Source organism: Curcuma longa, chromosome 1, assembly GCF_044706935.1.
Source record: "Curcuma longa cultivar G26 ecotype Majalengka, Jawa Barat chromosome 1, ITB_CL_G26_1.1, whole genome shotgun sequence".
Classification (NCBI taxonomy): Eukaryota; Viridiplantae; Streptophyta; class Magnoliopsida; order Zingiberales; family Zingiberaceae; genus Curcuma; species Curcuma longa.
Window position 1 is genome coordinate 23,451,783 of NC_133861.1, and position 15,537 is coordinate 23,467,319.

Below are 15,537 nucleotides of genomic sequence, written 5' to 3' on the forward strand. Positions count from 1 at the left end.
TTGTAGCTGAAAATGTACATGCCTAGCTCGGAAACCATTTGAGATTTAGGTATTTGGTTTTAGGCATATGTAAATGTTCCAAGTTCTTGAAATTTGTGCAATGGACAAATAATGAGTATTTGGATTTAGATGGTAAATGTACATATGGGGTTGGGGTAATCAGGTTGGCAAAAAGGACCTAGGTCCTTTTTGCCTCGAAAGTTCAAATTACACATCTACCCTTGTAAAAAATATATAAGATTTTTTTGAGTATCCAAAATACAACTCAACCTCATATTCACCAAACACTCCATTTACATTTACATTTTCTCAACATTTTCTCAACCCCAACTATACATTTACATATCAACCCCAACTTTCCGTTGAAAAAATACAACTTAAAACCAAACACCCCCAATTAATCTATGGATTAATTAACTAACTTCAGTTTACAAATAGTGAAGTTCATATAAAAATACATTACACAACTCAACTTCTTAAACAAGCTGATTTGAGTTGCACATTTCACTTGGCCATCACGATTCTTAGAGAATATGGTTCACCACTGTACTCAAAGGAAGCATCATCATCACAGTTGAAGCTCTTGTTTGCTGTTCCAAAGCTTGCAGAAGTAGTTTCTGATGCAATGTTAGTGTCCATGCCAGCCAAGACCATTATGTTCTCAATCTCCTTGGCCACCTCACTCATCCGAGGCCTTTCTGAGCTTAATTCCTCCACACATTTTAAGGCCAAGTCAATGAACCTCTTGATCCCTGGCCATGAGCCGTTGTGGCAAATGCCATGATCAAGAAGCTCATTCAAGCCCTGAAGGTCTCTAGACCTGTCGATGGCATTCCTTACCTCCTCCACGACGTATCGCGCTCGCTCAAGCGGTTTCCGGCCAGTGACAATTTCCAAAAGCACAACGCCGAAGCTGTAGACGTCGCTCTTCTCCGTCAAGTGCTGAGTCGTGTAGTATTCAGGATCAAGATATCCCTGCAATATTAGGAACAACACTTGTTATTGATTGTTTTCGACTGCTTTAGGATGGCAAAGTTGTAGGCTAACTCACCATTGTGCCCTTGACTTGTGTGGTAATGCAGCCTTTCTTGTCATCGCTCAGTGGCTTGCAAAGGCCAAAGTCTGAAACCTTTGCATTGAGATGGTGGTCGAGGAGGATGTTGTTGGACTTGACATCTCTATGGATGATTCTAGGGTTTGCAAGCTCATGCAGGTATGTCAGTCCTCTGGCTGCACCAAGTGCTACCCTCAGCCTTTTCTTCCAATCCAGGTAGACTCCAGATTTCCCTGCGTTTGAAAATGGCAAAGAGTTCTCAGCTTGAAATGGTTTCAGAATCAGATTAACAAAATCAAAGACAAACGCACCTGAGAGACTATCTCTTAATGTGCCATTAGGAATGTACTCGTACACTAAGATTTGTTCATTTTGATCCAGGCAGAAGCCGACGAGACTGACAAGGTTCCTGTGGTGAACCCTGCTCAGCATCTCGATCTCAGTTTTGAATTCCTGACCACCCTGCAAAGATCCCTCCTGAGCTCTTTTCACAGCAACTAGTTTACCATTATCCAGCAATCCTCTGTAAACCTGCCAAAGTCGAGAAATACAGGAAGAATGAATCTGCAGAGGTCGAACACATGAGGAAACATGGATATGGTAGTTACTTTTCCATAACCGCCACTCCCAAGAATGCTGGCTTCTGCGAAGTTGTTGGTGCACTTCTTTAGTTCTTGAAAACTGAACAATCTTGCACCTTTCAGCTGAGGAATATCACTGCCACTTTCACTTGTGGTCCATACACCTGCCGAAAGAAAGGAACGACGTCAAGATAGTGAATATAACATGATAAAGCTAGAAAAGCAATCGAGATTCTCCACATTTCTTACCAAATTGTCGAGATATTTCTTTGGCCTTTCGAGCCTTTCTTCTCTGGCAAAGGGCGAAAGTTAACAGACCGACGATCAAAGCAGCAGCAGCAAACCCTCCAATTACCCCTCCTACAATTGCAGGAACTCTGTTCGATTTCGAAACTGATTCTGCTCATATCATAACCAATATGTGAGAAAGGCAGAAGTGAATGACTAAATGAACAACAAGAGAGGGAAAAGAAGATACTTGCCTTGGAAAGTTGGATAAGGTCTTGCATCAAGATAATAAGGTCCATAAGCATCAGGTTGCGAGATAGTCGTGTTGGTGAATAGGTTGGTAAGTTGAGCAACCTCGGCTTGGCTAAAGCGATCCGTATCCGACGGAAACATCGACAAATCAAATTCGAAGTAATTGTACATATTCATGTTTGGGTTTCGGAGGATTGGAATAGCAGGAAGCTGGAACTGCTGAAAGGTCTTGTAAAGAGCTACCTCTAATGCAGTGTAGTATGTGAAGTTAGTGTACATGTTGGAGAAGGCTATAAATCTAAAAACGAATTTTCCTTCCAAGGGATATGAGCAAGAGCATTGTGGGCTCTCTTGCTGATCCGAAGGGCAGACGAGGTTTCCACAATTTGGCGACGGAGTAACGTAACTACTGGGATTTGATTCCGGTGGCAGATTGCAGTACTGTGCTGAAGCTCCTGGCTGATTACAGTAAATGTTTCCGTCGAGCCTGTGGACATCAAATATGGACGAGAGGACTCAGAAGGCAGATAATCTCTGTGCTAATCACTACTTCACTATTTGGATTGCAATAAATTCAAGGAGTTATCGATGCACTGGTGGCTATACTTACTGAATGTGTAGGTTGTCCCGGTTTGGCACATTAGCCATAGTTTGAATTCTGTTTTCCCGCACATCGACAAGAGTAAGGTTTGTGCTCAGCTCACTACCCAAGTCAAGCGTGCCATTGATCAAGTTGAACCGCAGATGCCTGTTTCGATAAAGAGAACATGAGGATGTCCAGTACTTTCTCAGGGAAAGCTCATAAGGAATGCGTTAAGCTTTCGGGCAAATCGATGTTTACACTGCCTGCAATGAGGGAATGCTGAACAAAGATGTTGGTAGAACTCCTGATATCAGTAAGTTATTCAATTTCCTGCAACCAGAAAAAGGGTATGGAATCAATGATAGACTCCTATATTCAGCTAAGACAATAATTGTTCAGACTTCAAAGAATGTAGAGTAATACAAAGTAGTCAAGTTCATCAAGGTTGAGAACCAATGTGGAATATCAGATTGATCAAATAAGTTGTTGCTCATGTCCCTGCAAATCAACGAATTTGGTTTTGGTCAGTGGGCATCAAGTGCCTTTTGCTCCTCATAGAATGTGCTACTACTCACACATAGGCGAGGGCATTCATTCCAGTTAGGTTTGGCAAGGGGCCACGCAGCTGGTTGTCATTTATTTGCCTGTAGAACAAACCCAATCATGAGAGTTCCCAGAGTTTCACCAAAGCACAAACAAGTTTTCTTTCAAAAAAACACACTAACAGCTCGCTAAGGATCGTAAGGTTATTGAGGTTGGAAGGAACTGCTTCAGTAAGTCGATTTCTGTCAAATCGCCTGTATAAAATAAGAATCCAACAAGTTAAAAGTATGAAGATTTTTTTTCCATGTTTAGTTCTGCAATTTACTTACAGAGCAGTTATGGTAGTGACAAGTCCTAGCGTTGGAGGAATGCTGCCTGTTAATTGATTGTGGTCGAAGAGCCTAAGCAAAAGGCACAAAAGGTAATGTTTTTTGTAAAACAATTAAATGAATCCAACGTTTGTAAGTAAATTTATATTTGGCTTAATAATAACTTATTTATATTCATTTAATATACTTAAAGTCATTCATTAATGTTAATGAACAAAGATTGTGAATCCTTAACAATGTACACAAATAAAATTTATGAACTATATTTCATCAATAGAAGCTTTCAAAATTATTAAACAAACATGTAATATGAATAATCATTTTCATAGTTTGATTCATTTTAGGAAGGAGTTATTTGACTTGGAAGGAAGTGGGTGGACACTTTATGCTCTAGGAACATAAATATAAACTAAACAGGAGGAGAAAGGAAGTGTTTCTCAGTTTCTTACACATGATTCAGAATCATCTCAGAGTGGAACAGTTGGGCTGGAATGGACCCGGATAAATTGTTGTTTCCAAAATGCCTGAGTTCAATAGAAAATTCTCACTCAAACTTGCTGAAATCTCACAAAGTAAACTGTATACCATTAATTGAACAACAAATAATCACTCACAAGTGTTCGCACTTAGTCAGCAAATTCAGGCCCAACTTTGTGCCATTAGAAATAGGAATTGAACCAGAAATATTATTCCATGTGATGTCAAAAAAGAACAGCGATGTCAGATTGCCTATCTCGCTAGGAATCGATCCGTTCAATAGGTTAGAGCCCACTGATCTGAAGAAACACAGATAGATTTAGAATATCAAGCTGAAATTTCCTTCTTTGAGCAAAAATTTTTTGAACTTACAGGAATATGAGGCTTTTCAACATGCCTAACTCTGGAGGAATGGAACCACTGAAGCTGCAACCAAAAAGGATCCTGGATAAACAACAGAACAAAGTTTCAGTTTGGGTGTTCAACTTAACTTTACAGACTGAAAATATATATATATAATCACAACTCACAATCTTTGAAGCTTCACCAGGTTCCCAATGGTTCTTGGAATTTGCCCACCCAAACCTTTATTGGAAGACAGATCCCTAGTGCCATAGTTAATGAGTTCATAGTTTCCAAAGGATTTGTAAAGGGATGAAAAAACGGGGAAAAAAGGAACTGTAACATTTGATTAATCAGGTAACATACAAGATTACCAACTCAGTCAAATTCTGGATGTCTTCAGAGAGAGTCCCTTTGATGTTTAAGCCAGGAAGAATTCTGAAAAAGAAGAATCACTCATACCAAGACAAATTTCCTACAGTTTGTCTTTTCCATTATATTTTTCAGAACTTACATTTCTTTAATGTGAAGATTCGAACAGTTGAGTCCAACCCAGTTATTACCACAAGGATCTGAACCTACCCAGCTTGTCGGTTTGTTCTGCCAATGACTAGATATGCTATACAGAGCAAGAGCTATTCGAACAGAGAAGAAACAAACGACATCACAGGCCGGTTTAAGTGAAATAGATGCAGCAAAATCATGCAGAGTGCCAGAGAAATAACGTGAATTTTACCTTCACTGGTGAGTGTCTGTGTCTCTGCTGAGACGTTTAGAGTGCAAAAGTTTAGGATGAGCAGCAGCAGCAGGCATTTCAGGTTCAGTTCTTGATGCAGGAATCCCATGTTATGGCACAAAGCTTTGGAGAATCAATACTATGCACTTCAGAAGCTAGATTCATATAAACAAATAGCAGGGAGCTTGATGGGTTGGTTGATCAAATTGCTTAGGATTTGACTTTGATTATTTGTATATATCTATATAAAGACGTGTTCCTAACCATGCAGACTAGTCCGCCCTTCATGTTGGACTTTGTCGTGGGAACGCTAATGCTAGCTGGAAAAAACAAATGAAAGATTAAGGCGAGTAAATATTGCATATGGATTAATAAAATCTCTCCTTTCTTAGATTATAAAATTTATTTTTTTAGATGTTTTATTTTATTAAAATAAAATAAAATAATAATTACCTAATAAATTTCTTTTTAATTTTTATAAATTTAAAATGGAATTTTTTCTTTTAATTTTTAAATAGATTTTTTGATAAATATAATTTTGTTTTAGATTTCATTTCTAATATGTATTTATTTTTGTTCATAAAAATTTATTTATAAATTTGTTCCTAATTTATTTTAAATTCAGATTCAAAATTTTTTTTCTGTATATTATATTTTATTTAAATAAAATGAATTAGTAATTCCATAGCAATTACTAAAATTTAGAACGGATTTTAATTTCATCTTAAAATTGATTTTATTTATAAAAATTTATACGTAATTACATTTCATATTTTGTCTTAAATCTCTTTTGAAATATTATATTTTATTAAAATAAAAAAGATTAGTAATTTCATATCAAATATAAATCTAAAATAAATTTTATTTTCATCTCAAAAATCTATTATTTATATAAATTTAAAATATTTTTTATCTCAAATTTTTATTAAATTTTAAATAGATTTTTTAAAGAAGTATTATACTATCTCAAAATTTGTATTTATTTTTGTTTATAAAAAAATCTCTAATTTATATAAATTTGAAATATATTTTATTTCTATTTAAAAAATTTATCATTAATTTATATAAATTTAAAAAGATTATTTTTTGTCTCAATTTTTTATTAAATTTTATGATAGAAATTATACAGTTTCAAATTCTTTTTGTAATTTATATTTATTTTTATTTATAAAAATTTATTTATAATTTTATCTCATATTCATTTCAAATTCTGTCTCAATTTATTTTTTAAATAATATATTTTATTAAAGTAAAACGGATTAGTAATTCTGTAGTAAATATATTTCTGATTTATATAAATCTAAAACATATTTTATTTCCATTTAAAAAATTTATCACTAATTTATATAAATTTGAAATGGATTATTTTCAGTCTTAATTTTTCATTAAATTTTAAATAAATTTTGTAACAGAAATTATATAGGTTCAATTCTTTTTATAACATATATTTATTTTTATTTATAAAAATTTATTTATAATTTTATCTTAAATTTATTTTAAATTCTATCTTAATTTTTTTCAAATATTATATTATATTAAAATGAAACAGATTAATAATTTTGTAGCAAATATGTTTAAATAAATTTTATGACAAAAATTATATAATTTCAAATTTTATTTGTAATATGTATTTATTTTTATTTATAAAAATTTATTTACAATGTTATCTCAAATTCATTTCAAATTCAAATTAATTTTTTTAATATTATATTTTAATTAAAATGAAATGGATTAGTAATTATTTAGCGAATCCATCTCTAATTTATCTAAATTTGAAATAGATTTTAATTTCATCTCAAAAATCTATTTATGAAGTCTTTAGTATCATTTTTCAATGATATTGATGGCTTAGTCTTAAATATATATTAATCTCTAGGGGTTCAGCCCGGTCCCACGGAAGTTTCCCACCGACCACCAGGGTAAATCTACGGCGGCCAATCCAGATGCCCAGCATCCTTTATTGCGTTCCCCATTTGGAGGAAAATTTGCAAATTTAATGATATTGATGTCCTACCGTTGCACCATTGCCTCGGGGACTAGTCTTAAATATATAAATTAAATGCAGGGTGGGTTGATGATGCATAGCATTATCATGAAGTCATCCATAAATAAAACAAACTCCCAATTCCTATAAATAATAATACTAAGAAGAAGAAGAATCAGCATTTAGACACCCATTTATAATCCTAATACTTTTTGAGGTGATATAACTATACCTACGAAGCTTTTCCATGTTAGTACCACATGTTCTAGATCCAAAGGCCTAATCTTCTGAGCTAGTCTAAGCTGAGTCAAAGAGCAAAGCTAAATCATTTTAAATCAGAGTTAAACTGAGTCATTTTGAGTTAGAGCTGAGTTGTCATTCTAAGTTTGAGCTGAGTCACTCTAAGCTCAATCATTATAAGTTGAGTCAATCCGAGCTAAATCACTCCAAATTGAGTCATTCTAAGTTGAGTCACTCCAAGCTCTCTAGCTAAGTTGCTTGAGTTCCCAAACCTTGACAGTTGCCCGCGTGATCTTTCCTAGGTGTGATCTCCCATCCATTTGCTCTTGGTTGTACTTGGATATGATTTTAATGTCATCCCAAGTCATACTTGGGCATGGTCCTTTGCAATTACAAGTCATAGTAGAATATGACCTTCCACCTACGATGTTGTCCCAAACTATACTTGAGCATTTACTAGTACAAGTCTTAATTAGGTATGGTTTCCTACCTACCTCCACTTATAAATAGTCAGATATGTTTGTTGGGGTCCCCGAGGCCATGGTACCGTGGTAGGTCATCCAGGTTGTCACCCAGGCACCCGCGGTTCGATCCCCAGCTACGACGTATTTGCAGAATTTTTTCTCCAAATGGGGATCACAATCAAAGGATGCTGGGCATCTGAGTTGGCCGCTGCGTGCGCTTCTCGATTTACCCTGGTGGTCGGTGGGAAACTTCCGTGGGATCGGGCCGGTCACCCCCAGGGATTGAGTCAATGCGACTAACTGGGATTATCATTTTTTGGCGGATTCCACCTTTTGCAGAAAAAGATATGTTTGTTGGGAGTTTTCCTAAACCACATGAATTCGAGAACATGTATGAACTTGTATAAAGGGGGGAAAATAACAAGGATCTAGTTACGTCGATATATATAGCAGAAAATAATAACAGGATAAGACGATGAACGTGATTACAGTGGAAAAACTATCGTCTATAAGTGTGGTCCAAAACCTCGAAGATCTAGTAGAAAAGAGAGAGCAAGAGCAGATCTTTTGGAGGAATTAGGTTGACGGCGTCGTAGTCACTTTGTCGATGGGAAGCTGACATATCTATTAGAATACTCAATCTAACGGGGACCATATCTTATATATACGAATCAATCCGTTATCAACCCATTAATGATAACCGTTTAGATTATGAGTTCTATACATATAAACCTCCACATCCAATAACTTAAGTCCTCCATATTAGATAGATCACTTAACCAGTTTAGTTTTCTTAACGACATATATTCTTATGTCACAAATAACATGTAAGCTCACTTAATGAGATAAAATCCAATAATCACTCACTTGGACTATATATAATTTGTAAATGTCATACGATTAAATCTTAGTTGATGTCAACAATAATGCCAAACATTATGGGTAAAGAAAATCCTTGTAAAATAATCTAGTTCAATAATTACATTGGTATATAATTAAAAGGTTATAGTTACTAGAATATGACTGTAACAAGCCCTAAGTAATCATAATACCATTATCATTAATGATATAGATATAGATGTGGATGTATAGTATGGAAATTACATGAAATATGATATGTACATGTCAATTTCCAATTGATCCTCGTAATGATTCAAAAAAGTCATGATTATATTTGCAAACACTTTATGTTAAACTATAATAGCAAATCATGATCTAAGTTTCATGATTCCAAGAGGAATCACATATCATATTTATAAGCATCACATGCTTAACAATAGTAGTAAATCGTGATAAATTTATCCAGAGAGTAAAAAAAAAAATAAAATACTGATGAATGTTTTAAATTTAAGTACGTACACTATATCAAAATAAATTATTTGTGTTTATTAACAATTATAGAGCACCAAAATAAATATAAATTCCAGCTAAATTGGTATTTCATCCCATGGAAGAATTCCTATATCCACAACATGTGCATGAAATACCTTAAACATTAAGCCTTTGATGAGTGGATATACCAGTATGAAATATGTGCTGATGTGCTCTATCATCATTTGATGACTTTGAACTTTTTCTTTAATCACTAGAAATGTGATGTCGATGTATTTGATTTCAGCAAACTGCGATTGTTCTTGGCATAAAGTTATACAACTTTATTATCACAGTTGATCTTTAATAGGCTATCGATGCCATCAATGATCTCCAATGCTGTGATGAAGTTTTGCAGTCAAATTCCATGATCGTATATTTCATAGCAAACTATCAACTTTGCCTCTATAGTGGAAATGACTGGTAGCATCTATTTGGTGCTTTTCCATGATATAACCCCTTCAACAAGCATAAAAAATATAACCAAAAGTGGACCCTCTACTATCCAAGCATCCAACAAAATGAAGTTTGAATATACAATCACCTCTAAGTGATCAGACCTTCGATACAAAATTATGTGTTCTTTTATTTTCTACAAATACTGCATCATTGTTTTTATTTCTTTCTAATGTGTCGATCCTGAGCTACTTAAGTATCTACCTAACATCTTAATTATGTACACAATGTCTAGACGCATACAAACTTGTGCATATATAAGACTTCCATAGCTGACGCATAAGGAAATTATTGCATCTCAAGTTTAAGTCATGGACACTGCTGCAACCTGAATTTGTCACATCTAGATATTGGTGTATCACCAAGTGCATAATTTTACATGTCATATTGTATGAGCACTTTTTTAATATAAGCCTTTTATGAAAGTCCAATAATACCTTTTGAACGATCACGATGTATCTACATACCTAAGACAAGAGATGCTTCACCAAGATCTTTCATTTCAAAATTATCTGTTAGAAATGACTTGATTTCTTATAGCAAATCTTTATTATTGTTTGCTAGCAATATATTATCCACATATAAAACAAGTATTATGAACTTGCTCCCACTGAATTTGACATATATGCATTGATCAATAGGGTTATCCTTAAAATTGAATGAAGTAACGACCTGATCAAATTTCCAATACAATTGACAGGTCATCTGTTTCAAATCATAAATGAACTTCTTTAGTCTACATACTAGGTGTTTTCGAATCCTCAAACTCAAAGTTACCCGGTTGCACCATATATATCTACCCCTCAACTTCACCATTGAGTAATACAATCTTTATGTTATCTGGTGTAGCTGTAAATCAAAATGAGCTACAAGTGTCATGATTAACCTAAGGGAGTCTTTTGCCGATACAGGTGAAAAAGTCTCCTTGTAATCAATATCCTCCTTTTGAGTGAATCCCTCAGTAACAAGGCGAGTCGTATATTTCTCGACATTGCCCTTCGGACCCATTTGGTTTAAAATATTCATTTACAACCAATGAATTTCATACCCTTAGACAATTTGACAAGTTCTCAAACGTTATTGTCTGTCATAGACTTCAACTCATCGTTCATGACTTCGGTCTACCTCTCAGGATTAGAGTATTATTTGACTTCTTAGAAAGATGTAGGATCACTTTTGGAGATAAATATAATCATGTGAAATCGTGTGTCTCCATTCCCTTATGAATCATCTTAAAGACACTTGCGATTGAGGTGGTTGAATATTTGCTCATAATATGAGGCAATATCTCAACCTGTGTGGAATGTTCCTTCAATTGCATTAGAGATAATATGAGAATATCTTGGTCTACTACTCCCACAGGATGTGCAATATCCATAATAGACTTATCAAGGCATCTCACAAAATGCCAATTCACAGTTCTTGAGTCCAATTTCTTTTCATTAGGCTTATAAGGTCTAGCATCAGCTAGACAACTCCAGACGTATAAATGTCTAATGCTAAGTTTCCTATCCGTCCACATCTTGTATGGAGTTTTAGTTACTGCCATACTAGATACTCAATTATGTAGGTAAATTATAATCTTGAGTGTCACGCCCCATAAAAGATTCCGACAGAGAAGTGAAAGTCATCATATTTCTCACCATGTCTTTTAGGGTATGATTTCATCACTTAGCTACACCATTCTAACTAGGAGCACCAGAGATGGTATATTGCGGGGCGATCCCACACTCTTTAAGGTAGATTGTAAATAGTCTAGGATGTTGTTCACTTGATACGTCATATCGACTATAATATTTACCACCACAATTGGATCTAATGACTTTGATTTTCTTGCCTAGTTGATTTTCAACTTCGGCTTTGAAAATCTTGAATATGTCTAAGGATTGCAACTTCTTATGAATAAGGTATAAATAGTCGTACCATGAGTAGTCGTCTTTGCAACTAATAAAATATGTATGTCCGTTCCAAAATGCCTTAGGGAATGGTTTATAAATATTTGTATATATTAGTTCCAAGACGTCACTATATCGGCTTGCACCCTTATTCCTCTTGTCAGTCGTCTTCCCCTTAACACACTCTATGCAGACATCATAGTTTGACATTTGAGGGAATCGAGAATTCCATGTGACATTAACTTTTTTGGTGTTATTTGAAAACATATCCTAAATCCCTATGCCATAATATGGAGGAATTCTCGTCGGTCAAATTAAGTTTCATACATATGCTATGCATAATTATGTTGTTATTAGTAGGAGTTAAGGTGTTTAATTTAAATAGCTTATTAATCAAGGAACTGTTGTCAATCAATACTGAATTAATAAAAATACTGAAAACTTCATTTTTAAATGAACAAGAATAATCAGATTTATCCAAACAAGAAATAGAAATCAAGTTCTGTCTAAAAGATGGTAAAGAACATATTATCTAAATCTAGAAAACATTAGTTCCTAATTAAAATCTAAAAACACCTATGGGCTCTACTTTATTCTTCTTTCCATTCTCTGTATAGATGCATCTTTCACCATCAAGTGATAGTCAGCTCCTGAGACAACTCTCATAGTAACACTTATGTGAGTAGTAGCACCGGTATTTATCCATCAAGTGTCATTAGACACAATCAAAGTTGACTTTTGAACTGAAAAAGTTAAGAACTTTACCTTTCTTAGCATGCTAGTTGACGTATTTAGGTCAATCCTTCATCATGTGATCCTTGCAGAAGAAACAAGATGAATCCTTATCTTGCTTCTTTTACTCTTTATGCCCATAAACCCCAAAATCTACAGTTTCTTTACCTTTGATTTTGTTATTGGTCCTTTAAATTTTGTTGCTTGAACCTTGATAAGTGGATGTAAAATGAACACTTTCAGATGTATCTCACCTCAGTCTTTTCTTCTCTTGCACACATTGAACTATATGCTTATTTAATATCCATTGCCCTTTTGAGTGTTATAAAATATCTTAAAAGGAGTGAACTGTGCAGGAGAGACATCAAGACAAAGTGTACTAATATATTTTCTTTCATTTCGAGTTGCAGTATCTTTAGTCTTGTAGCAAGATTAGACATCTCTATAGTATACTCACATATGTTACCCTTTCATTATACTAACTTTGATAGAAGTGTGGTTGTCTCGACATTTTGTTTGACACAAATCAATCTGCTAATTATTTTAGGAAAGATCTCGTTTCTTTCTCTTCAGTTATTGAACCCTTTAATGGTTCCAAAATTGAGAACTTCATGATGCTTAGACTCATGTGATTCGATCGCTCCAACTTATCAAAGTCATCCCTCTGCTCTACAGTGGTAGCAGTAGTCAAAGGTAGGGAGCAATCATATTTCAATGCATAATCCAAGTCCATGTAGTCTAAGAATATAATAATATATTTTTTCCAATGGAAAAAGTTTGATCTAGTATGAGTGGGGATGTTACTCATGTTAGCAGTTATATATTGCACTAGAAATAAAAAGAGAAATCTACTGTAAGCTCACGATTAAAGGCAAGAACATTGAGATATATTCGTAAGAAATTATGCAATAAAAAATGCATATGGATGATCTCTTAATGAGATATCAAATACAACATTATATTTTACTCTTTAGATTAAAATATAATTTATTAATGGTACTCTCTAGTATAACTCAAATCTTAATTGACCACACAATGTGCCTTTCACTGGGCCAACACTAAGTGTATAATTGACATTGTATATAAGATATTTATAAGCCCATAGTTCACGACAACTTTAATAAGCCATGTAATATATTCTTTTGGGCTGACATATTAAGAGCATGATCCGAACAAGTAATTTTGTTCCTTAGTTGCAGGCTACCTTTAAATATATATCTAGTCTAAAAGTAATTTTCCTTTAGGTCAATTACTTTTAGCATAAATATATGTCTATCGATGTAAAATGAACTAAACATACTTAAGATGCATTCCTTTAGGCCGACGTAATAGTTCAATTTAGTATCACATGTATAAATATACTTAGAAAAACCCTAGGAGACCTGGGAAAACAGAGATAATCCACTGCTGCGCGCCAATGATTTTCAGACCAAGCAATGGATTGATAATAAGGTTTCCAAGTCACAACACAGCTTGACCATGTCACATGACACGGCCGTGGAGATCCACACGACTTAATTGGCGTGTTGTGTCTGGCCATATAGCCGTGTCATGCAACAGAACACCATACGACTTGGCTGTGTTTTTCAACATAATTATGGCGCGCCCAAAACCCTAAACCCTAATTCGATCACAATGTCAATTTTCTTTGAAAAAATGGCAACGGTTATCGCCTTTCTTCGTGTTCTTTGCGAAAATCGCAAAAAATTTGAAAACTACGCTAAACCCTAGATTTTATTTTTAATATTTTTGATGAACAAAAATTATTTTACGCTAGAAAACCCGAATTTAGCATAGAAATAATGAAATTGACGTAATTTTATTGCTATAGAAAATGATGAAACAATCATGACTCTCATACCACTTGTTGGGATTGAGTTTTCCTAAACTGCATGAATTCTAGAACATGCATGAACTCGTATAAAGGAAAATAAAATAATAAGAATCAAGTTACGTCGATAGTTATAGTAGAAAATAATAATAGGATAAGACAATGAACCTAATTGTAGCGGAAAAGTCATTGTCTATAAGCGTCATCTAAAACCTCAAAGATCCTACAGAAAAGAGAGAGAGCAAGGGGCTGATCTTCCGGAGGAATTCGGTTGATGGCGTTGTAGTCTCTTCGTCGATGAGGAACAGAGAGATCTTTCAGAATAGCTAATCCAATGGAAACCATATCATATATATATGAATTAAATCATTATCAGCCCATTAATGATAACAGTTTGGATTAATGAGTTCTACACATGCAAATCTCTACAACCAATAATTCAAATCATCCATATTAATTAGATCACTTAATGAGTTTGATATTTTTAATGACACATATCTATATATCACAAATAATATGTAAGTCCATCAAACGAGATAAAATCTAATAATGCCAGTTGAAAAGGGATCCCACACACTCTCTCTCTATATATATATTTTGGCGTCCTCCGACGCTTTTGCTAGTGTGCGTAGATTGGACGCTTATTGTTCATGTTAGCTTTCCTCCTATTCCTTCACTCAAGTAAAGACGCACTAAGATCGCGACAAGAGTGAGAGTAAGGAAAGGGTGGGGGTACATGAAAGCCATCCATGAATGCCAATAATTTAAGGTTGAATATATTGACTAAGGTCAGAAGAAGAAGAAGAGGATGTGATAGTTTAATTATTTATTTCCTTCCCAATTGATCCTGTTAGTTAATTTTTTTTTTTTTTTTTATCATGGAATCGATTGTGTGAGATCTATTGGGCCGCTACAATGATAGATTTCACCTTTTGACCCCTTAAGCAATGAAACAGAAGTAAGGTGTTTAATGATTTAATAAGGTATTCATGATTCAAATCTCAACTACGATGCACTATAGAATATTTTTCTCTAGTGAAATGAAAAATTTAAGACGTTGATTGTTGGGCACAAAATCACGCTCATTTTTGATTTTATCTTGGTGATTGATGAAAAATTTTTATAAGGTCAAATTAATCACCTCAAAGATTAATTGAATCCAATATTTAAATTATCAATATATATATATATATATATATATATTAAAACTCGAATATGAATTTAGAAAATAAGTACCTACAATTAAATTGATGCAACATTAGTCATTGTCCAAAAGGGGGAAAAACTTCCTCTTAATTAATTTCTGAAATTATCTTGATATTTTCCTCACTTTAATCTCTTGTCCACGTCAGCTCGCTGTTTCCTGACGACGCGTATGTGTGGGCCCCTGCATGGTCATTGGACAGCAATGGAGAACGGCGTCTGGCAGTTGGCAGGAG

General features: G+C 34.3%; 1 protein-coding gene across 1 annotated transcript; it reads right to left on the reverse strand.

Annotated features, from left to right (window-relative positions):
• Positions 1-397: 397 nt before the first annotated feature.
• LOC141832085 (leucine-rich repeat receptor protein kinase HPCA1-like) lies at positions 398-5,234 on the reverse strand. The gene is made up of 19 exons (XM_074719567.1): positions 5,126-5,234; positions 4,904-5,024; positions 4,756-4,827; positions 4,578-4,652; positions 4,420-4,491; positions 4,185-4,346; positions 4,020-4,094; positions 3,571-3,642; positions 3,424-3,495; positions 3,274-3,342; positions 3,122-3,196; positions 2,957-3,028; positions 2,726-2,863; positions 2,118-2,602; positions 1,885-2,034; positions 1,663-1,799; positions 1,366-1,585; positions 1,052-1,287; positions 398-975 (listed from the first exon to the last, which is right to left on the reverse strand). The coding sequence occupies exons 1-19, from the start codon at positions 5,232-5,234 to the stop codon at positions 505-507; spliced, it is 2,883 nt and encodes a 960-aa protein (XP_074575668.1). The 3' UTR covers positions 398-504.
• Between the last annotated feature and the right edge of the window lie 10,303 nt (positions 5,235-15,537).